The sequence below is a fragment of the Scomber scombrus genome, chromosome 5 (assembly GCF_963691925.1).
Source record: "Scomber scombrus chromosome 5, fScoSco1.1, whole genome shotgun sequence".
Lineage (NCBI taxonomy): Eukaryota > Metazoa > Chordata > Actinopteri > Scombriformes > Scombridae > Scomber > Scomber scombrus.
Genome location: NC_084974.1, coordinates 34,105,582 through 34,130,581, shown reverse-complemented (window position 1 = coordinate 34,130,581; position 25,000 = coordinate 34,105,582). Strand labels below are relative to the sequence as shown.

General features: G+C 42.0%; 2 protein-coding genes across 2 annotated transcripts in view; both read left to right on the top strand.

Moving 5' to 3' along the window:
* Nucleotides 1-15,698: 15,698 nt before the first annotated feature.
* Nucleotides 15,699-22,562, top strand: LOC133980059 (stonustoxin subunit beta-like). Its single transcript, XM_062418626.1, has 6 exons — nt 15,699-15,761; nt 15,862-16,035; nt 17,019-17,192; nt 17,870-18,043; nt 18,428-18,474; nt 21,985-22,562. Exons 5-6 carry the CDS (start codon nt 18,429-18,431, stop codon nt 22,551-22,553), a joined length of 615 nt encoding a protein of 204 aa, XP_062274610.1. The 5' UTR covers nt 15,699-15,761; nt 15,862-16,035; nt 17,019-17,192; nt 17,870-18,043; nt 18,428; the 3' UTR covers nt 22,554-22,562.
* A 1,169-nt stretch (nt 22,563-23,731) lies between these two features.
* The window catches only part of LOC133979985 (protein Atg16l2), a 13,180-nt gene continuing 11,911 nt past the window's right edge, over nt 23,732-25,000 (top strand). The window contains exon 1 of the mRNA XM_062418542.1: nt 23,732-24,343. Coding sequence (XP_062274526.1) covers nt 23,998-24,343 — 346 coding nt within the window. The 5' untranslated portion in view covers nt 23,732-23,997. The remainder of the gene's footprint in view (nt 24,344-25,000) is intronic.

Sequence of the window (25,000 nt, the reverse complement as noted above, 5' to 3'; positions counted from 1 at the left end):
TAGTACAGTTTGAGGTACTTGTACTTTACTGTAGTACAGTTTGAGGTACTAGTACTTTACCGTAGTACAGTTTGAGGTACTAGTACTTTACTGTAGTACAGTTAGAGGTACTAGTACTTTACTGTAGTACAGTTTGAGGTACTTGTACTTTACTGTAGTACAGTTTGAGGTACTTGTACTTTACTGTAGTACAGTTTGAGGTACTAGTACTTTACCGTAGTACAGTTTGAGGTACTTGTACTTTACTGTAATACAGTTTGAGGTACTAGTACTTTACTGTAGTACAGTTTGAGGTACTAGTACTTTACCGTAGTACAGTTAGAGGTACTAGTACTTTACCGTAGTACAGTTAGAGGTACTTGTACTTTACCGTAGTACAGTTAGAGGTACTTGTACTTTACTGTAGTACAGTTAGAGGTACTAGTACTTTACCGTAGTACAGTTAGAGGTACTTGTACTTTACTGTAGTACAGTTTGAGGTACTACTACTTTACTGTAGTACAGTTTGAGGTACTTGTACTTTACTGTAGTACAGTTAGAGGTACTTATACTTTACTGTAGTACAGTTAGAGGTACTAGTACTTTACTGTAGTACAGTTTGAGGTACTAGTACTTTACCGTAGTACAGTTAGAGGTACTAGTACTTTACCGTAGTACAGTTAGAGGTACTAGTACTTTACCGTAGTACAGTTAGAGGTACTAGTACTTTACCGTAGTACAGTTAGAGGTACTTGTACTTTACCGTAGTACAGTTAGAGGTACTTGTACTTTACCGTAGTACAGTTAGAGGTACTAGTACTTTACCGTAGTACAGTTAGAGGTACTTGTACTTTACCGTAGTACAGTTAGAGGTACTTGTACTTTACCGTAGTACAGTTAGAGGTACTTGTACTTTACCGTAGTACAGTTAGAGGTACTAGTACTTTACTGTAGTACAGTTAGAGGTACTAGTACTTTACCGTAGTACAGTTAGAGGTACTTGTACTTTACCGTAGTACAGTTTGAGGTACTTGTACTTTACCGTAGTACAGTTTGAGGTACTAGTACTTTACTGTAGTACTGTTTGAGGTACTTGTACTTTACTGTAGTACAGTTAGAGGTACTTGTACTTTACTGTAGTACAGTTAGAGGTACTTGTACTTTACTGTAGTACAGTTTGAGGTACTTGTACTTTACTGTAGTACAGTTTGAGGTACTAGTACTTTACTGTAGTACTGTTTGAGGTACTTGTACTTTACTGTAGTACAGTTAGAGGTACTAGTACTTTACTGTAGTACAGTTTGAGGTACTTGTACTTTACTGTAGTACTGTTTGAGGTACTTGTACTTTACTGTAGTACAGTTAGAGGTACTAGTACTTTACTGTAGTACAGTTTGAGGTACTAGTACTTTACTGTAGTACAGTTTGAGGTACTTGTACTTTACCGTAGTACAGTTAGAGGTACTAGTACTTTACTGTAGTACAGTTTGAGGTACTTGTACTTTACTGTAGTACAGTTAGAGGTACTTGTACTTTACTGTAGTACAGTTTGAGGTACTTGTACTTTACTGTAGTACAGTTAGAGGTACTTGTACTTTACTGTAGTACAGTTTGAGGTACTTGTACTTTACTGTAGTACAGTTTGAGGTACTAGTACTTTACCGTAGTACAGTTTGAGGTACTAGTACTTTACCGTAGTACAGTTAGAGGTACTAGTACTTTACCGTAGTACAGTTAGAGGTACTAGTACTTTACTGTAGTACAGTTAGAGGTACTTGTACTTTACTGTAGTACAGTTTGAGGTACTAGTACTTTACTGTAGTACAGTTTGAGGTACTTATACTTTACTGTAGTACAGTTAGAGGTACTTGTACTTTACTGTAGTACAGTTTGAGGTACTAGTACTTTACTGTAGTACAGTTTGAGGTACTTATACTTTACTGTAGTACAGTTAGAGGTACTTGTACTTTACTGTAGTACAGTTTGAGGTACTAGTACTTTACTGTAGTACAGTTAGAGGTACTAGTACTTTACTGTAGTACAGTTAGAGGTACTAGTACTTTACCATAGTACAGTTAGAGGTACTAGTACTTTACTGTAGTACAGTTTGAGGTACTTGTACTTTACTGTAGTACAGTTTGAGGTACTTGTACTTTACTGTAGTACAGTTTGAGGTACTACTACTTTACTGTAGTACAGTTTGAGGTACTTGTACTTTACTGTAGTACAGTTAGAGGTACTAGTACTTTACTGTAGTACAGTTTGAGGTACTTATACTTTACTGTAGTACAGTTAGAGGTACTCGCTGACCCTCTGGAGGGGCCCCACTCCTAGGTTGGGAACCCCTGGCCATTAAGACCAGGGACCAGTGTGAAACAGGAAGTCCATGTGGACAGCAGGACTGATGATAACGTTTCCACGGCGACCAGCTTCATCAGCTGCTCTATGATTGGTCCAGACCTCCTGATGGCAGCTTGACCTCTGACTGCTGCTGATGTCATCGTGTGTGTGTGTGTGTGTGTGTATGTTACTGTGTGTGTGTGTGTGTGTGTGTGTGTGTGTGTGTGTTACTGTGTGTGTGTGTGTGTGTGTGTGTGTGTGTATGTTACTGTGTGTGTGTATGTTACTGTGTGTGTGTGTATGTGTGTGTGTGTGTGTGTGTGTATGTGTGTGTGTGTGTGTGTGTGTATGTGTGTGTGTGTGTGTGTATGTGTATGTGTGTGTGTGTGAAAGAGGAAAATGAAATAAAAACCACAGAATAGTAAAGTGTCTCCATCATATTAATCCAAAGTTTACATCAAGCTGTAGCGACAAATACACAAAAGACAATTCTCTACATATATACACTATATATGTATATCTTTGTCTCCTCCCCTGTATGTCTTTGTCTCCTCCCCTGTGTGTCTTTGTCTCCTCCCCTGTGTGTCTTTGTCTCCTCCCCTGTGTGTCTTTGTCTCCTCCCCTGTATGTCTTTGTCTCCCAGTGGCATATTCGGGGCCCAATGGTGGAGGTTTGGCAGCTGATGCTCATCACATCATCAGCTGCAGCATAAATGTTCATCCTTCCTCTCTTTGCCAGATAGTTCTGCTGCTCATATGGTAAAAGCCTCAATAAACTTTAATGAGCTGTAAAACACACACACACACACACACACACACACACACACACACACACACACACACACACACACACACACACACACACACACAGTGAAGCTTTCAGCTTTAATTAAAGCTCATTAAAGTTTATTGAGGCTTTTTAAAATGCTTGCGTGTGATTGGTCGGCAGGTTGATTGGCGGTTGAGGCTGAGCGGTGTATGACATCATCACAGCTTCCTGTCGCTGATTGAAGACACCTGCAGGCGGGGGGGGGAGGGGGCAAATGTAAAAATACATGTGTGTGAAGCATAAAACCAAATGAGCATCATTTAACTTTAAACTAAGGGTTAGGGTTTCATACTAAGGCTGCCGGGTCGGTGCTAAGGGTTAGGGTTTCCTACTAAGGCTGCCGGGTCGGTGCTAAGGGTTAGGGTTTCATACTAAGGCTGCCGGGTCGGTGCTAAGGTTTAGGGTTTCATACTAAGGCTGCCGGGTCGGTGCTAAGGGTTAGGGTTTCATACTAAGGCTGCCGGGTCGGTGCTAAGGGTTAGGGTTTCCTACTAAGGCTGCCGGGTCGGTGCTAAGGTTTAGGGTTTCATACTAAGGCTGCCGGGTTGGTGCTAAGGTTTAGGGTTTCCCACTAAGGCTGCCGGGTCGGTGCTAAGGGTTAGGGTTTCATACTAAGGCTGCCGGGTCGGTGCTAAGGGTTAGGGTTTCATACTAAGGCTGCCGGGTCGGTGCTAAGGTTTAGGGTTTCCCACTAAGGCTGCCGGGTCGGTGCTAAGGGTTAGGGTTTCCTACTAAAGCTGCCGGGTCGGTGCGAAGGGTTAAAACCCAATACTTGTGTGTGTACTGAATGTAAATTTTTTGCCGTTGTTATATTTTCCCCGCGCTGAACAGCGGCGCGCAAAGGATCCTGGGAGGCAGCGAAGGATCGTAGCGGTGATCCTCCAAGAAGAGGGAAAAGAAGGTTTGAAGGAGTCTTCGAACTGGGATCAGCCTTCGTGCTGCGCTGTGACATAATCGTCCTTTAAAGGATGCAGCGCCTGAGTACGGAACGGGTGGGGAGTTCTGATCCTCTGCAATGAGGCCAACCAGGAAGTAACTTAAAACTGCATTCTATCAAAAGGCCACCAGGGGGCGACCGTTTTGGTGTCAAAAGGACTTCCGTCTCTATACAAGTCAATGGAGAATTCACCAACTTCTCACTTGATTTCTAACCTCAGTAAACGTTTTCAAAATGTGTTTATGTGTTCTCAATCGCTAGTTTAAAGCCTTCTTCAATGCAGTATGATGTTCATTTGGGACATTTTGGCCTCCCTGATTTTATATATGACGATAAAGCAGGGTATGCATTAGGGCGTGGCTACGTCGTGGAAACGTAGGCCAACTCCTCCCTTTGTCTCCTGAGCACATGTAAGTATGGTGAGTAAAAAAGAAAGAAAATACTAAACTTATGACCTCAAACTAAACCAATAAACTCACTAAACTTAATACCAGTGTGTGTTTTATTTTAACCAAAAGTCTGCTGAGATGTAACTTATAACCAAATATACTGCAAACACAAACAAACCCAGGATAGTAAGTATCTGCAAAGTTTGATTACTGACTAACTTATGGTCCAAACAAACAACAAGTATAGTTAAATTAATAAGTTATGGTACGAATGTGTTTGGGGACAAAGGCTCTCACCCACTTTGTCACACACCCTCCCCCTTAAGACCGTTACTCCTCAGAGTCACGGGACAGGAAGTCAGCGATGACATTCTTGTTTCCTGGCCTGTACTGGATCTGAAACCGATAAGGCTGGAGAGACAAATACCATCTGGTGATTCTTGCATTAATGTCCTTCATTTTGTGGATCCACTGCAAAGCACGGTGATCAGTCTCAAGCCCAAAGTCTTATCCAATGAGGTCTTACTTCAAAGTGTCTGAAACTCATTTAACTGCTAGAGCTCCCTTACCAACTATGAAGTACCCCAGTTCTCTTGGAAAGATTCTGCTTAAATACTGCACCCGCATCCGGCTGTACCATTGTCCATGAATCCTCAGACCTCTCCGGTCAAGGATTGTCCCTCGACCAAAAAGGTCCTCTGCTGTATGCCCAAAGTGGCTGGACATCAGGCCTCCCCAAATAACTGGGTTGACAGGCACCTTGAAATCATTGGAGGGGTTGGAGACTGCTGCAGCACCTTCCATCAGCTACTGACGCTCCTGCTTCCCCCTCTGCCGAAGCTCGATACACTGAAGCTGGAGTCGGTTCCACCGCTTCTCTTGCCGCTGGCCTGGTTGCTCCATCCTGGCACCAGAGTCCGACTGTTGTTGCATCACACTTCGAAGAAGACTTGACAGTTCAGCCATACTTTCTTGCTCCTGGGCTTGACCACTTGCAGCCCACAGCTGGTCACTGACATCTTGGGATGCCTCTGGAAGACACTCCGTAGCTTGAGCTTTCTATCGTCTGGTTGACATTTTCTTTGCTGCCTCCTACTAAAGATCCCACCCTGCCACCATATGTGGTACAGGCCGACCAAAGTGGTACGATCTTTAGTAGGAGGCAGACACAGAAGGCTTGATAATAAAACGTGTTACATGTGTTACCTGAAAGATAAACACAACAGAAATAAAGGATAAACTAAACAGTTAACTTAACTCATAAGCATAACTGAACCCACGACAGCTACACAGCTACACAGCTACACAGCTACACAGCTACACAGCTACACAGCTACACAGCTACACAGCTACACAGCTACACAGCTACACAGCTACACAGCTACACAGCTACACAGCTACACAGCTACACTCTACCAAAGCTCTGAATGAATGTGGACTATACCACTCATCAGATAAGTCCTGAGCCCCTCCTGAAACAGGTAAGTACCAACAAGATTAACATTTAACTAACAGTCACATGGCATCACTTTAATACAGCCTCCCTGTATTACATCTGCAACCAAACTTAATCAAATCGTAAAAAACCCCTTAATAATGTATACAATAATTCACTGACCACCCCTCCACATGGTTCTACCCTAGTGACATCACTGATGATGTCACCAGTCTATACATTCAGGAAACGTAGGCCAACTCCTCCCTTTGTCTCCTGAGCACATGTAAGTATGGTGAGTAACAAAGAAAGAAAATACTAAACTTATGACCTCAAACTAAACCAATAAACTCACTAAACTTAATACCAGTGTGTTTTATTTTAACCAAAAGTCTGCTGAGATGTAACTTATAACCAAATATACTGCAAACACAAACAAACCCGGGATAGTAAGTATCTGCAAAGTTTGGTTACTGACTAACTTATGGTCCAAACAAACAACAAGTATAGTTAAATTAATAAGTTATGGTACGAATGGTGTGCTCTCACCCACTTTGTCACAACCATCTTGCCACTTGTTGTGTTGTTGGAATATAAAAGACACAAATAATAAAACTATGATCAGACTTTCTGATTCAGCTGATAAAGATTTATACTGTCTGTTAATGTTTGACTTCAGTTGTTCCAAAGTTCAGAGCTGCTGTTCTGTTTCTGCCTTTTTGTTCTCTATCCTGCTCTTGTTGCCATGACTTGATGACTTGTTTCTGGATTATTGAGCACACTTCCATTACAGCCAGAGCAATAGTTAGTTCTACCCTTTCCTTCTGAATCCTCAGTGGTTTCCTTGCGTCTCTCTATGTTTCCACGGTGGGCGGGACTAAAACACAGGTGAGGGAAACGGAAGTGAGAGGTAACCTGTGGGTAGGACAGAGGTGAGCGCTCTCTCTCTCTCTGTCACCTGTCTGGAAACACAGAAGAGAAGCAGCACGAGGACGAGGTAGGGAGTGTATTAATGCAAAACATGATCAATATGATGTGAAGGGAGAAATGTATTTAACCCTGTAGAGCCCAGAGAAATGTGTTAATCTGCAGTGTGTTTTTTTTGTGATTAACAGTTTTTATTGATTTCTTTTAAAACATTACAGAGCAATATACTTATCACAAATACCTAACCCCCCCTCCCCTAACCCGGCAAACCTGTTGTCACTACCCACACAGTCACCCTTGGTTGTTAACACAAATACATTGTATGCAATAGGCAGAGAAAACAAGGGGAAAGCAAAAAAAAAAACCAAATAAATAAATACGTTGGTAGACTCTATCAAGCTCCCTCTGCAGCAGCAGTCCAGACATGAACACAGTTCAAATATGCGTATTCTCCCCACATAGATTTATACAGCCACCACCTCGCTCAACACTCCCGCATGGTACCTCCCAGGTCAGTAGTCCTCCAGAGAGGACAGGTATTTGCATCTGCAGTGTGTTTGATGACTGTGAGGTTTTAGCAGCATTATTGAGGACAGTATGTTTATGAGGACACGTGTTATAATAGTAAACATTCATAATGAAGATATTCTCATTTCACACATTTTATACCATCTTGCCACTTTTTGTGTTGTTGGAATATAAAAGACACAAATAATAAAACTATGATCAGACTTTATGATTCATTTATTGTTATAGGACCATCTCCAAGTGGAATATAGTTAGTCACAGTTTGGTTAGAGTACGGGCCTTTGTTTCTGATCCTTTTTCTTTACTTTCACTTTCTTTGTCTTTTCTTGTCATTATTTAAAGCTTGGTGCAGTTCTTGAGCTCTATCTAAATCATCAGGAGTTATGAGCTCCATATAAATTCAGAGATGTCCTTTTTGTGTGTTTCTAGTATAACACTGGTTGCTGTATTTCAGTGGATACTTGCTTATGATGTGTGACCAAAATAGATCATTTTAAATGTGTTTTATAAATCAATTGTGGTATCTATGAGCTACAACATGAGGTCATTAACCTAGCATAACAGTGCACCATGTTAGCTGTGGGGACTAATAAAGTCACAATGGTAGCTCTGGGGTAAGTTGAGCCGCTGGGTTGGGGATAGATGGAACAAGAGGAAGATGGAGGGAGGAGTTTAAAGAAGATGGATAGAAGAGAGGATAGATAGAGGAAGAAAGGAAGGATGAGAGGATGAGAGTTTCTGTTACTAGTCCATAACTGACCACAGCTGTTAATGTTCCCAAGACAACAGCTGTTTAGCAGTAATATTTTAAAGGGTATTTTACCTGTTGAATTGTGTATAATAAATAAAAATACACATGAATGTGAAGAAGTGACTGTTATTTAGGAGGGAGAAGGTGTAACGTGGACTTTCTCCATGTGTGTTTCTGTGTAATGAGAATAAAGCTCCAGTCTCTTCAGGTCTGCGACTTCATCAAGTTCATCCTGCATAAAAACTAAATATCAGACAATGATCTTGTTTATTGTTCAGTGTTTCAGTCTTAAAGTGGAAGTTAAACTCATTTAGATTTAGATCTGGAAACATGATATATATGTTATAAACATGTCAAACTGTGGGATTGTGGGATTTGATCAGCTTTAGGTTTCTTGGTTTAAGTTTTCTAGGAGCCGGTTTCACTGACACGCTCAGATTAAAGTCTGCAGGATATTTCAACTTTATTCTCCACATTTCATTTTAATGTTTAAATGTTTTTTCCTCACGTGGCCCTAATACTCCGTCTGAAACGTTGTGTGGAGTTATTTGTCTTTAGACTATAAAACACGGAGCTGTTGAACAGGCACACATACCAGGCTGTTATTTTTAGATTTTTCGTCTGCTTTTAATACTATTCAGACCCACGTTTTAGCTAAAAAATAATAATGAATTTGAACTTGGACAGACTGTTTTTAGTCTGGATCATTTATTTTTTAACACAGAGGTCACAGAGGGTGAGGATCTGTCAGAAAGACGCCTCTCTTCTACTGGCTCGCCTCAGGGCTGTGTTTTGTCCCCATTGCTTTACATCCTCTACACCAATGACTGTAGAAGCCAGCATGGGAATAGGCACATCCTTACATTTGCTGACGATACTGTTATTGTTATTATCTTCTCCATAAAAACGAGTCTCAACATGGGCCAGTGGTAGATGTGACAATTCCTTCCTCCTCCTCAATCCCTCTAAGACTAAGGACATGGTTATTGACCTTAGAAGAACCCAAACCTGCTCAACCCTAACCCCATATACATTAAAGGGAGTCAAATAGAATTCATATCACTCACCAATATAAGTATTTTGGAACAGTGATTGATAATAAGTTAAAATGTGATGTTAACTCTCAGGCTGTCTGTAGGAAGGAACAACAACGTTTGTACTGTTACGACTTGAGCTAATTCTACTTGCTAAATCATACGCTATGTGTTAGCTCAGTCTGTGTGTTCGTTAAATGAAAGGATAGGAGAAGATGAGCGGTCTCACAGGCTATTTTATTTAGCAGTAAATGAATAAAACATACAGAGCTCTGGGTCGAGATTTCCTATCCCTGACTAACATTGTCTGTCGTCAGTTCACGAAGTCTGACCCCTATCTCTTCCTAACCCAGTCTTATATACAATCCAGAATGGTTATGCAATGTGAGGTTTGGTCTCCTGGTGGGCAGGTGATCGGACTCCCTCCTCCATCTTCTCATGTGTCCTTCCTGTGACCTCCTTAAGCAACGTCCAGGGTAGTGTGACAGTTCCTGTCTCTGAAACTTACAGAATCACAAGACATCCTGTATCCCTGAGTACAGAACAATAGCCCCTGAGTACAGAACAATAGCCCCTGAGATAAAGATGATGACTTCCTAATCATTATTATTTGAGAGAAGCACTGTTCTGTCTTTACCCCTGCAATGTGATAATCATGTCTTTACCAAAGGTCAACTGTCTTCCAACTGGGATGCATTCTTATTACACAACAAGCTTACTGCTTTCAAATTGTTACACATAGGACCACATATTTATATGAAACAAACAATAAAGTAATTAATCCCCTTATCTGATATTTTAGCAGTGGCCAATTCATAGCATATATCTACAGTACTTCTTGAGAAGCTGAATTCTTTTAATGTGGACAAGAAACTGATGTCTTCTTTTAGTCTTCTACTGAATCTGTGCTGACTTTTTCTTTCATCGCCTGGTTTGGTAGCATTTCAGTCAGTGGGCCACGTTGTGAAGGTAGCTGGTAAGGGTTAGGGTTAATAAAAGCTAGGTCTGTACTAGACTGTGTAAGCCACCTCTCTCCCCTCTAGAACAGGACCAGAACCTCCTTTGTCCCCAGAGCGATAACCCTCACAGTTTTACATTCTTTTCTTAGTGGTTTCAATTCAGCCAGACTTGATTGTTGCTTGTGATTGGTCTGTCATGTGATTATGTATTTTATATATTTTTGATAGTTGTTTATTTTTTAACCCGTCTGCAAGCCAAGTTTCCCTTCAGGGAAAATAAAAGCTTTTGGGTCATTTTCAAATGGTTCAGCACCCTGCCCAACAACTGAACCTGGCTGTTAAAGGGTTTGGGTACGATGACATTCATTGTACTAAACTTTAGATAAATAGACTAAAGTAATTGACTGTTGTTTGTGTAAAACTGTTTCTTGAAGTCAGTAATTGTGTGTTTGATTCATTTAATTGGTCGTATCAAAGGTCGCCTCATTCAGTCATCTTGAACCTGACAAACATTATGACAGTTATTATAATAACTAATCCACAGTTACAACAGAAAGAGTTTGTTTCACAGGTGGGACGGTTAGTGATGAACAGGTAATAAAAGCCATATAATAATATACTATGAAATGTGTTAAAAGAAGGTGACAGAAATACTGTTGAAAACATCTTTTCATTCATGATATTCAGTTATTTAATCAGGCAAATGAAAAGTCAGTGGAACATTCAGAAAGTAAGTTATTAAACATTAAAGCTCAGTGAAAGTCTTTAAATAGTTTGTTACTTTGGCTCCATCTGGTGGTGGAATGAATAATGACAGGATGTTAGACAGCAGTGCAGACCTGTGTGATGTGCAGCTGGTTGTAATGAATGAGCATGTTGTTGTGTTTGTGTGAAGGTGTATCTCTGCTATGGATCAGTGTGAGGACAGAGAGGAGGGAGTCCCTCCCTCTAAAAGCTCTCTGTGTGGGGAACATGACAGCCAGACCAAAGCTCAGAGGTGAGATGAGGATCTCTAACTGTCCATCACTGTTCTCCACTCACATCACTCCACCATCATTATTCACACTCACTGTCACATCTGACACTCAACTACTGAATAATAAGTCACAATAACTCAGAATGAACTACTAACTTTGTGAGTTAACAAAGAGCTCAACCACTGATTAGTCAACTAATCAACTAAGATGAGACAGCATCTTTCATCAGATGACATTTTGATGAACAGGAGAACGTTTCTCATCCACTGTCTTCTTACTGATTTTCATTCTGCTTCTAAAACTTCAGCTGATGACAGTCTGCTCAACATTCATCTTTTTAAACTCTTTGATTTGTTGTTTGTTTGTATCAGGATGCAGCAGCAGAGAGCAGACTCTCCTGAACCCAGCTGTGTGTCCATGAAGAGTGACTGGTCTATGGAGCCTCCTCTTGTGTTTAAAGATGGAAAACCTGCTGATGGAAGGTAAGAAGTTAATAATGGTTGGTTGGCTGTTTGGGCTGAATAAACCTCCTGTGTTATGTGGGGCAGAGCAGGTGAACCAGGCACAAACACCACAGACAGGTTCAATGGAAACAGCTTTAATGCTCAGAAACCAACAGACAGGCTTACAGACCATAAAGGGAAAGCAGTTCAAATAAGGTTGAAACCAGCAGGAACAGGTAACAAGAGGAACAGGAACAGACAGGAACAGCATCACAATCTAGTGTCTAGAATGAAAGAAAATGACAGAGCAGTATATGTAGTGAGGAGCTGATGAGGGAATTACACAGTGGCAGCAGGTGAGCAGGTGGGTTTGAAACTGAAGGCAGGGACAGAAACAGACAGGACAACACAAACAGAGCTTAAACAGGAATCTTGACAGTCGCCCCTCAAGGGACAGCTCCCAAATGTCCCTCCAGGCTGGTCAGGAGGGAGAAAACAAAGAGGAGAAAGAAGGCAGAACAGATGGACAGGACCACTCTGGAGGCTGAAAGAGCTGCTCAGGGCAGAAACTTTGGAGACCAAGGTGTCAACAAAACCATGTAGAAAGGAGACCAAGAGACAGGAGGACTTCAGCAGGGGGGCTGATGTTTTGGGAGCTGGCTGGATGTCTGTGGAGGCGGCAGAGACTCAGTGAAGCTGGACAGCAGAGACTCAGTGAAGCTAGGCAGCAGAGACTCAGTGAAGCTGGACAGCAGTTCTTTGGTGTTAACTACATGCTTTTTTCACTTCTTTATTCATATCAGGATGCAGCAGCAGAGAGCAGACTCTCCTGAACCCAGCTGTGTGTCCATGAAGAGTGACCGGTCTATGGATCGTCCTATTAACTTGAATATTGAACAACCTGCTGATGGAAGGTAAGAATTTAACATCCAGTAATCAGAGCAGCATTTACAGGAGTTCATTTTGTCATCATGACAGAACATCTTTAATAATCTGAGTGCAGATTTGAGTCATTAAATGTCCTTAAACGTGATGTTTTCTCCACAGAGTTCAGCAGCAGAGCTCAGAGGTTCCCAGTGATCAGTCTGCACAGCAGCATCAAACACAGCTGGACTCCATATTTATGGTGTGTACATGTACAAACACACCTTTTACTATTAACTCCATCAACCACAGATGAAATACTAAAGTAGCATTCAGGTCCTAACAGTGTCCATGCTGCTCTGTTTAGACCAGCAGGCCTTCAGACTGACACATGAATCACATGTTGTGTTCTACCAGTTTAAATGAAATGTTCACTTTATCTTTCTGTTCCAGCTGCTGGAGGAGAACATCGTCACTTTTGTGAAGAACGAGCTGAAGAGAGTCCAGAGGGGTCTGAGCCAAGGTTACCCAGAATGCTTAGAGAGTCAGAGTTATGATGAGGAGGAGTTGGACGGTGAGGAGGAAGAGCAGAGGAGGAGCAGCAGAGACGCATTTCTGAAGATCACACTGCACTTCCTGAGGAGAATGAAGCAGGAGGAGCTGGCTGAGCGTCTGCAGAGCAGTAAGAGGATTTTAACAGATTTAACATGATGGAGAGGAAATGGAGGCAACATGGGAGAGGTTTATATTTCAAACTCTGCTGTAAATATGCTGCACACATCTGCATCAGATCAGAGGCTGTTTGTCCTCCACTGATGAGCTGAATGAAACTGATGGTAGGGCTGGGCAAAAGGATTATTTTTGTAATCGATTAATCTAACAATTCATTTTTTCAATTCTATTCGAATTCGATTCGATTATCGATTATTTTCCCATTATTTGACTTATATAGCAATTTACATATTCTAATTTATGTATCTCACTGAAAAAACACATTTCTTCATTCAAACATATTTTTATTGTTTTTACCAAAAATTACCAAATTCCAAAATAAAATTAAAGTGATGAAAACAATAGATAATAAAATATAAAATAAAATACTTTCAATAAATAAAACTGTTGTGCAAGAATCAAGAAAATGTTATTAACATAAAATAAATAAAATATAAAGTGCTCTTCATTCACAGTAACATAGACTCTGCCTTTTCACTCAAGAACACTGTGTAGTGTGTGTCTATGTGTGTGTCTGTGTGTGTGTGTTTAATCCAAGACATGATGTAGTCATGCATCGGAGTGGAAGAATACCTTTGAATTACGAGTTCGTTTTTTACATTGATCAGAGTCAACTGACTCACTGGTGTTGCTGCTGCCGCTACTGCTGCTCGCTGCCGCCATTATTTTTCGAACGATGTTTCGACGCACAGTTTTTGCGTCGACGTAATCAATGACGTCGACGCGTCGCCCCAGCCCTAACTGATGGAAGAGGAAAAACTACACAGACACACTTACATGTTCAGATTTCTAGACTCTCTGTAGGATCCACTCACTGATTTCATTTGTTGTTTGTTCATTCAGGAACTGGTGCTGCAAAGTGTCGACGTAAACTCAAGTCTAACCTGGAGAAGAAGTTCCAGTCTGTGTTTGAGGGGATCGCTAAAGCAGGAAACCCAACCCTTCTGAATCAGATCTACACACCGCTCTACATCACAGAGGGAGGGACTGCAGAGGTCAATGATGAACATGAGATCAGACAGATTGAAACAGCATCCAGGAAACCAGACAGACCAGAAACAACAATCAGACAAGAAGACTTCTTTAAAGCCTCACCTGGAAGAGATGAACCAATCAGAACAGTGATGACAAAGGGAGTGGCTGGCATTGGGAAAACAGTCTTAACACAGAAGTTCACTCTGGACTGGGCTGAAGACAAAGCCAACCAGGACATACACTTCACATTTCCATTCACTTTCAGAGAGCTGAATGTGCTGAAAGAGAAAAAGTACAGCTTGGTGGAACTTGTTCATCACTTCTTTACTGAAACCAAAGACGCAGGAATCTGCAGGTTTGAAGAGTTCCAGGTTGTGTTCATCTTTGACGGTCTGGATGAGTGTCGACTTCCTCTGGACTTCCACAACACTGAGATCCTGACTGATGTTACAGAGTCCACCTCAGTGGATGTGCTGCTGACAAACCTCATCAGGGGGAAACTGCTTCCCTCTGCTCGCCTCTGGATAACCACACGACCTGCAGCAGCCAATCAGATCCCTCCTGAGTGTGTCGGCATGGTGACAGAGGTCAGAGGGTTCACTGACCCACAGAAGGAGGAGTACTTCAGGAAGAGATTCAGAGATGAGGAGCAGGCCAGAACCATCATCTCCCACATCAAGACATCACGAAGCCTCCACATCATGTGCCACATCCCAGTCTTCTGCTGGATCACTGCTACAGTTCTGGAGGATGTGTTGAAAAGCAGAGAGGGAGGAGAGCTGCCCAAAACCCTGACTGAGATGTACATCCACTTCCTGGTGCTTCAGTCCAAACTGAAGAACATCAAGTATGATGGAGGAACTGAGACAGATCCACACTGGAGTCCAGAGAGCAAGAAGGTGATTGAGTCTCTGGGAAAACTGGCTTTTGAGCAGCTGCAGAAAGGCAACCTGATCTTCTATGAATCAGACCTGACAGAGTGTGGCATCGATATCAGAGCAGCCTCAGTGTGCTCAGGAGTGTTCACACAGGTCTTTAAAGAGGAGAGAGGGCTGTACCAGGACACAGTGTTTTGCTTCGTCCATCTGAGCCTTCAGGAGTTTCTGGCTGCTCTTCATGTCCATCTGACATTCATCAAGTCTGGAGTCAATCTGCTGGAAGAAGAACAAACAACATCCTGGTCTGAAGTGTTCGGAGGCAAATCAGCACGTTTCTACCAGAGAGCTGTGGACGAGGCCTTAAAGAGTCCAAATGGACACCTGGACTTGTTCCTCCGCTTCCTCCTGGGTCTTTCACTGCAGACCAATCAGACTCTCCTACGAGGTCTGCTGACACAGACAGGAAGTGGCTCACAGACCAATCAGAAAACAGTCGAGTACATCAAGAAGAAGATCAGTGAGAATGTGTCTGCAGAGAGAAGCATCAATCTGTTTCACTGTCTGAATGAACTGAATGATCGTTCTCTAGTGGAGGAGATCCAACAGTACCTGAGATCAGGAAGTCTCTCCACAGATAAACTGTCTCCTGCTCAGTGGTCAGCTCTGGTCTTCATCTTACTGTCATCAGAAAAAGATCTGGACGTGTTTGACCTGAAGAAATACTCTGCTTCAGAAGAGGCTCTTCTGAGGCTGCTGCCAGTGGTCAAAGCCTCCAACAAAGCTCTGTAGGTGCACACAGAACTATCCAGATTAATGTAGTTTCATCTTTGTTCAATAAAGAAAAGTAATGTTTGCAATTCTTTTGTTCTGCTGATTCTTCTCCAGGTTGAGTGACTGTAACCTCTCAAAGAGAAGCTGTGCAGCTCTGTCCTCAGTTCTCAGCTCCCAGTCCTCTAATCTGAGAGATCTGGACCTGAGTAACAACAACCTGCAGGATTCAGGAGTGAAGCAGCTTTCTGCTGGACTGGAGAGTCCACACTGTGGACTGGAAACTTTCAGGTCAGGAGTCAACTGTTTGTAAAAGTTGAACTACCAAGCTTTTATTGTCTTCATACACTGCCTGGCCAAAAAAAAAAGGTCACACACTCTAATATTTGGTTGGACTGCCTTTAGCTCTGATTACAGCAGCATTCGCTGTGGCATTGTTTCGATAAGCTTCTGCAATGCAACTGCAGCAACCCCAGATCATAGCACCGCCCCCACAGGCTTGTACAGGAGGCACTAGGCATGATGGGTGTATCACTTCATCTGTCTCTCTTCTTACCCTGATGTGCCCATCACTCTGGAACAGGGTAAATCTGGACTCATCAGACCACATGACCTTCTTCCATTGCTCCAGAGTCCAATCTTTATGCTCCCTAGCAAATTGAAGCCTTTTTTTTATTAGCTTCACTGATTAGTGGTTTTCATAAGGCTACACAGCTGTTCAGTCCTAATCCTTTGAGTTCCCTTTGCTTGCGCGTGTGGAAATGTTCTTACTTTCACTATTAAACATAGCCCTGAGTTCTACTGTTGTTTTTCTATGATTTGATTTCACTAAATGTTTAAGTTTGGTTCAGCAACATTATGTTCCCAAAGAATGAGGTCAGCTGTCTACCTGAATATACTGAATCACCAGGTTATTCCTTCAATGGATTGTTTCTTCCCTGATGGCACGGGGATATTCCAAGATGACAATGCCAGGATTGCTGGGGTTCAAATAGTGAAAGAGTGGTTCAGGGAGCATGAGACAGAGTCCAGACCTGAACCCCATTGAGAATCTTTGGGATGTGCTGGAGAAGGCTTTGCGCAGTGGTCCGACTCTCCCATCATCAATACAAGATCTTGGTGAAAAATTAATGCAAAACGGGACAGAAATAAATCTTGTCACATTGCAGAAGCTTATAGAAACAATGCCACAGCGAATGCTGCTGTAATCAAAGCTAAAGGCAGTCCAACGAAATATTCGATCTGTGACTTAACTTATTCAAACTCTTCCTCAGGTTGAATGGCTGTAACCTCTCAGAGAGAAGCTGTGCAGCTCTGTCCTCAGTTCTCAGCTCACAGTCCTCTAGTCTGAGAGATCTGGACCTGAGTAACAACGACCTGCAGGATTTAGGAGTGAAGCAGCTTTCTGCTGGACTGGAGAGTCCACACTGTGGACTGGAAACTCTCAGGTCAGTTTTATTACTGTGTATATAAAGTAATATGTTTGGCTTCTCCTCAGTTTCTAGTTTACATGAAGAGTTTATGATAAAAAGATTTAGTGTACTGTCTGAGCTGAAGTGATGTAACATCAAGTATACAGTAAGTAAAACTCCTTCCACACCAACCAACATGTGATTTATGTTTCTGTCATTTAATCTCAATGAAGACTCAATGTGCATTAATTCAAGTCTAATATAATGGAAAGAATATCAGAAAACCTCACCAGAGCAGGTACTAAAAAAGGACCAGGTACCAGGTACTTTCCCTAGTGGAAACGCAAAAAGAACCGAGGCGAGTCGTGCTGGAACGGTGTAGTGGAAAAGCGCCATAAGTTGCCTTATTAAATGATTGTGATCACACAGTGAACATTGTTGGCATGAAAAATAAGAACTAAGTTAAAACATCAGTACATTTCTCTGAAATCTTCTTTAGATATTCTGTGGAACAATATTTAACTTTAAAGGCATTTCTTCTGCTAACATAAATCAGAATACAGCCTCCAGCAGGAACATGTGCTTTCTCTCCTACTAACCTAAAATGTATCTGCATGACACCAACATACAGCAGGGGGCGCTGAGTGTGAACATAAAGGCCTGAAAGACAAAATACTGTTTATCTCATTAGATGAACTGTTGTGTGTGTTCAGTCTGTCAGGATGTCTGATCACAGAGGAAGGCTGTGCTTCTCTGGCCTCAGCTCTGAACTCCAACCCCTCCCATCTGAGAGAGCTGGACCTGAGCTACAATCATCCAGGAGACTCAGGAGAGAAGCTTCTGTCTGCTGGACTGAAGGATCCACACTGGAGACTGGACACTCTCAGGTATGGACAGACAGGTGGACACTCTCAGGTATGGACAGACAGGTGGACACTCTCAGGTATGGACAGACAGGTGGACACTCTCAGGTATGGACAGACATGTGGACACTCTCAGGTATGGACAGACAGGTGGACACTCAGGTATGGACAGACATGTGGACACTCTCAGGTATGGACAGACATGTGGACACTCTCAGGTAGAGACAGACAGGTGGACACTCGGGTATGGACAGATGGACACTCTCAGGTATGGATAGACAGGTGGACACTCTCAGGTACAGACAGGTGGACAGACACTCTGATTAACTGAGGGACTCTGGTTCATGTTTAATGGTGGATATGAGTGAAGGTGTATGAAGCTGATTGTGTCTTTGTCTCTTCCTCCAGGATGGACCATGGTGGACTGCAGACACTGAAACCTGGTCTGAGGAAGTGTGAGTGTGTTTTCAGTTTTGATTCATGAGAACTTTGAGAAAAACTGGATGAAATATGTAAAAGAAGTTAAAAAAGTCAAAATGATGGAAAATGTGTTTAGTCAGAAGTGGGCGTGGCCTAAACTGACATTTATCTTGAACCAATGAATCCATGAAACAGAAATGTCCTTCTGTTCGTCACAGTTCAGGAGTTAAAAGAGAAATGTTTTATAAATGTCCACATGGTGGCGCTACCTGCTCCAAAATGTCCCTCATGTCTCTCCTGCAGATAAAGTTCATTCATTCATACTGACTTCAGCTGTTTGGAGCATTTGGACAAAATGTGTTTGTAACAGACGGCAGTTTGAGATGAAAATAATCAGTGGCGGCTGGTGACAAACCGTAGCAGCACTTCATACCGCAGCAAAACAATTTAAAACGAAGCAAAAAAGAAAGAAACAAGGTAGTTAGTTTATAAAGGAGAAGTGTTCCCTGGTGTGTCCCAGTATGGTATCTCTGACCCACAGAGACAGGAATAAAACATTATAATCAGACATGACAAAATGTCCATTTCACTCACATCACCTAAAGTTACCAACAGTCAGGGGCGCAACTATCTACTTTCTGAGGGGTATGCAGATACATTTCAGGTGGAAATTTTATATGCAATTGAAATACATAAATCTTATGAATGATTTCTGTGAGTGTACCTGATGTCATCACCGACCTCATGTCTGTGTCCTTCACCCATTGCCTGTGTTCTTCTCCACTAAGTCATATTGTCAAACAAGCATTATTTAATAGCTTTGAATAAATTACACATCTTGCTAATGCAATTTTTCAATATAAATAATATTTAGAAATGAATCACTTGGTATCAAGTGGCTGTTCCTACACTTCCACCTAATATTAGACCAACCTGTCGCCTTCCCCTGTGTGTCCTGATTCTTTCTTTCCATCCTCACACCTGAATAACATGAACTTTGTGTTAAGGAGGTTTCAAAAATACAGCAGTCAAATCACATATAAAAAACATGAAATATTAATTTTAAATGATATCCTTATTGGATATCAGTTACTGATTGGACGCTGCATCTGATCAGACTTATCAGATACATCACAACAGCACTGTAGTGTTATATCCGAGTGAAGACATTAAACTCAAGTGTATCACTCCCAAGTTCTATAATTTATTTGTTTTATGATTCACCATGTAGTTAAAAACAATGATAACTGTCTGAACAACAAAATAACCACAAACAAGTTCTTGTTCATGATCTGTTATATTGTAAATACTGATCAGTTGCAAGACAACAGTAACCTGTCGTTTTACTAGTAGCTTTAGCTAACCTGAATATTTACAAGCCTCCTCTTGATACACTGACATAACTTACCTACTGTCTTTCAACCACTTTGAAAAGCTTTTTTTCATCCCTACGAAATCTTTCTCTTTCTCCCTCTTCCGTTTTCTGTTTTGTGCCCCCGAGAGCTTTATTTTCTGTCTCTCCATGTTATTAGGTCCCTGTCATCAAATGACAACACTCCTGCTCCAGCGCATGCTCGAGGGGGTGTGCACCGGAGCGCCTGTAGTGTGTTATTTAATTCCTGCCTCTAATTCACAACTTACATTTCTGTACCTGTGTTCCTGTGTAGTATATAGAAATATATTATCATTAATATTATTATCACTATCATTACCGTCTATATCACCATTATCATCTAGTCCTAGTATCATTATTATTATTACCATCATCATCATCACCATCATCATCATCATCATCACCATCATCATCATCATCATCATCATCATCACTACATTGCCACCATTGTCACTTTCATAAATATTATCACCATTAACTCAAAGTAATATAAATAATAGTACACAAAGGACCAAGTCCATTGTCATCCACTCATTTTTGGACACAACCAAATCACATATAATACACATACATATAAATATACATATATAATAATAGCATCTTAATTCCTATACCTACTGAAGATCATTTCTTTGTACCTCTTTATAAAAATCTTAATGTTTGGACATTCCCTCAGTTCCACATTTAGACTGCTGCATAGCCTCACACCACAAACACAAATACAAAAGTTCCTCCTCATCGTTCGCACGCTAACAGTTTAGAAATAAGTCTGACCTCTTAGATTGTAGCCCTCCTCTCTTACACTGAACATGTTTTGGATATTTGCAGGCAGTTGGTTGTTTTTTGCTTCGTACATTGTTTGAGCTATTTGAAATTCCACCAGATCAGCAAACTTCAGTAAATGAGACAGTAAGAATAATGGATTTGAATGATCCCTGTACTCTGCATGATGGATGTTGCAAATTGCTCTTTTCTGAAGAATAAACAATGACTGTACATTAGATTTGTAATTATTGGCCCAAACTTCAGCGCAGTAACTTAAGTATGGTGAGACCAGTGAACAGTACAAAATGTGAAGCGCTTTATAATCCAGGACCTGTTTGGCTTCACTTAATACTGCAATGCTCCTTTTGGGATGTATATGTTTAATGTTTGCCTTCCAACAAAGCTTTTCATCAATTATGACCCCAACAAATCTATTTTCAGTAACCTGTTCAATATTCACACCATCTATCTGTATTTTTACTTGTTTGTTTCTTCTGCAGTGAAACAACATTACTTTAGTTTTATTCAAATTTAGTGACAATTTATTTTTTATCAAACCAGGTTTTTAGTTTGATCATTTCCATGGTTACCATATCTTGTAGTTAATCATCACCCGAACAACAACTATGAGTGTGATCCGCAGAAAGAACAAGCTTCAATACCTTTGATATGTGACATATGTCATAAAACATGTTGGTCCCAATACTGACCCCTGTGGGACCGCAGGTCCAAACATTTAGAGCAACTGTCACCTAACCTCACAAACTGCTGTCTGTTACTTTAATAACTTTGAATCCAAACCAAGACTTCTCCCCTAATCCCATAACGTTCCTATGTATTTAATAAGAGGATAACTCATTTTCTGAGATCCATTTTTAATAATACTGTTCAGAAAGCTCCATATTTCCTTCATATTGCCTGTTTGTTTCTAATAGTGTCCTATAGTACTCCTTCTTTCTTGCCCTCAACATGTTAGTTCACTTATTTTTATACTTCTTATATTTATTTTCTGACTTTTGAGTTTTATATTTTATGAAGTCTCATTTATTAAACCCTTAGTTAGCCATGGACATTCAGCATGTTTTATTTGTTTAGTATATTGTTTTATTGGACAGTTTATATTATATAATGACCTGAACTGTTGAATTTACATTCAGACAAACATCAGACGCAGCTGGAATCAAGTTTCACTTTGAAAAACATTCTCATCTAAAGGTCCACTTACTCTGTATGTCCAAAGCTTTCAGTCACATCTCATGGTCTTCCTCAGTGATGGAGGGTCTCAGTTGTCATGGAGATGGTTTAAGTTTGAATGGTTTCAGTAAAGTAGTTAATAAATCAACAGATGATAAACTGCAGCTGTATTGTGTCTCGTTCTCTCCATCAGATGCCTGTGAACTGGAACTGGATCCAAACACAATGAACAGAGACCTCAAACTGTCTGATAACAACAGGAAGGTGACATATGTGGAGGAGGATCAGTCATATCCTGATCATCCAGACAGATTTGACTACTGGGAACAGCTGCTGTGTAGAAATGTTCTGACTGGTCGATGTTACTGGGAGGTCGAGTGGAGAGGAAGAGTTTATATATCAGTGAGTTACAGAAGAATCAGAAGGAAAGGAGACAGTGCTGACTGTTTGTTTGGAGAGAATGATCAGTCCTGGAGTCTGAGGTGCTCTGATGGTGGTTACTCTGTCTGTCACAATAAGAGAAGAACACCCATCTCCTCCTCCTCCTCCTCCTCCTCCTCCTCCTCCTCCTCCTCCTCCTCCTCCTCCTCCTCCTCTGTCTCTAACAGAGTAGCAGTGTATGTGGACTGTCCTGCTGGCACTCTGTCCTTCTACAGAGTCTCCTCTGACTCACTGATCCACCTCCACACCTTCAACACCACATTCACTGATCCTCTGTGTGCTGGGTTTAGAGTCGACTATGGTTCCTCAGTGTCTCTGTAGGAGGAGCAAAGAGGATGATGACTTTGCCTCCTACCTGTTGTCATAACACACTGATAATATGTTATTAACACATTTGATTTGAATCATAATAAAGAAACTTGTCATGAATTTGAATCCTGATATTAACTTCTTTTCATCAAACCCAAATCTACTCCTCCATCACCTCCTCAAACCCTCATTCACTCCACAGACACACACAGACACACACACACCTCGGCTGTGTCTCAATTCAGGGCCTGGAAGAGAACGGAAGACGTCCCTGGTTAGTTTTCCACCAAGTTAGAGGGTTTTCTTCTCCATCAATAGCCATTTCCTGCAGGTACATTGTCATCTCTGCTGTGGCTTTCTGATCTGGTGTGAGAGTGGCTGCTGTAGCTCATCTTTCCCCAAGAAGGCTGCCAAGCAAGCTTTTCTTCTTCTTGGGCGCGGTGCCAGCACTGGATTCTTCTTCCTCTCTCACTTGTGCGGCACCGGGTGTCGGACTTGCGCATGTTTCTTCTGCCGCCGCCATCTCCGCTGCCAGTTCTGTTTTTATATCACTTAGCTCAGGTGGCTTCATGTGGTCCCCTCCGTATCTTGGGTCAAGCAGGGTTGCTTTGCACATCATCCACTGGGTGGCAATGATAAATATCCGTTTCCTTTTCTTTTAAAAAAAAATAACATGAGTAGTATTTGAAATATTTGTTATAATAATGAAATTATATAATACTATAATAACTAAAAGATAATGAAATACATAACATCTCCAACCACTACCACCACCCCGCCGATGCCATCGGCCATCACGATGTTTTGCTTTGAACATCGTCGATCGTCCATTTCCTGGACATCGCCCAACCCTACTGTCCACCACATCGTCCATAAGTGTTTGTTCAAGGGTTTGCAGGGCTGACTCGATCGACGGCTGCCATGTCACTAAGAATTTTTTGAGAAAGAGGCAAGAATTGTAATATAATAATAATAACACAATTATTACAACAAATAAAACTATCTAAAAAACACTTTAAATAGGAATAATGGCTTAAAAATTATTATTTCTTCTTTCTTCTGTTGAGTTTTTCTCGTCTTATGGGCGGGAACAGCTGGTGACGCAGCTGGTGACGCAACCAGGAAATGCTTCGAAGGCCAGACCGTCCCATTTCACAACGGTTGATGCATCCTTCGGAGGTTCCTCAGAAGGATGCATCCCCTGAATTGAGACACAGCCCTCCTCGCAGTCGACAGGAAGGGTGGATAGTGGGCGGTGATTGGCTGACAGACCCGGCAGCTGTAACCAAGCCCCGCCCCTCTCAGTGACGTCGGGAGAAGTTAAAAAACAAACAAACATCAGGAAGAAGATCAACAACATGGCGGCTCAGTGAGTGGTGACAGCGAGCACTGAGCACATCAGTCCGGTCCGTGAGCGTCTGTCCGCGGGGAGACAGTCCGCCCTGACCGCCCACACATGACGGAGGCAGGCCGGGGACAGACTGCGGGAGGGGGACCTGCTGCGGGAGACGGTGGGGGACATGCTGCGGGAGACGGAGGGGGACATGCTGCGGGAGACGGAGGGGGACCTGCTGCGGGAGACGGAGGGGGACATGCTGCGGGAGACGGAGGGGGACATGCTGCGGGAGACGGAGGGGGACATGCTGCGGGAGACGGAGGGGGACATGCTGCGGGAGACGGAGGGGGACAGACTGCGGGAGGGGGACAGACTCTAGGAGACAGATGGAAGAGACACATCGTCCGACAGCTGAAGCACCGAGACCTGAACCAGCACGACATGTTCCAGGACCTGATCTGCTTCTGTACGGAGGACAAGTACCAGTCTAACCAGTTTAACCAGTCAGTGACCAGCACTCAGACGATCTTACAGTTTAAATCACTGCAGCTAAAATGTGAGATTCACTGAGTGAAGTTTTAGATTAATTTAAAATATTAAACAGGAAGTGAAGCTTCAGTTAAGAGTAAATCTTTACTTATAGTTTGTATAGAATCAGAGCTGTAATTAGCTCTGTCCAATCAGACCTCCCGTAGCCACCTGTAGCCACGCCCAGCAGTGACATCACAGCAGTGCTGGACGTCAGTCAAACAGCTGCTGGGAGGTTATTCAGGAAGTTAAAATAACCACATTGTTCCTCTTCCTCTGTGAGCTCACTGATGTGTGACAGTCTGCTGCTGCTGTGTCATCTGTGCTGGCTGGCATGTTACAGGACACGTGTTACAGGACACATGTTACAGGACACATGTTACAGGACACGTGTTACAGGACACATGTTACATGTTACAGGACACATGTTACAGGACACATGTTACATGACACGTGTTACAGGACACATGTTACAGGACACGTGTTACAGGACACATGTTACAGGACACGTGTTACATGTTACAGGACACATGTCACATATTACAGGACACGTGTTACAGGACACATGTTACAGGACACGTGTTACAGGACACAT

Coding starts and splice junctions, on each gene's coding strand:
- LOC133980059 (XM_062418626.1), top strand. CDS start 18,429: ATGGACCATGGTGGACTGCAGACACTGAAACCTGGTCTGAGGAAGT. Junction 18,475..21,984: donor GAAACCTGGTCTGAGGAAGT/GTGAGTGTGTTT, acceptor TCTCTCCATCAG/ATGCCTGTGAACTGGAACTG.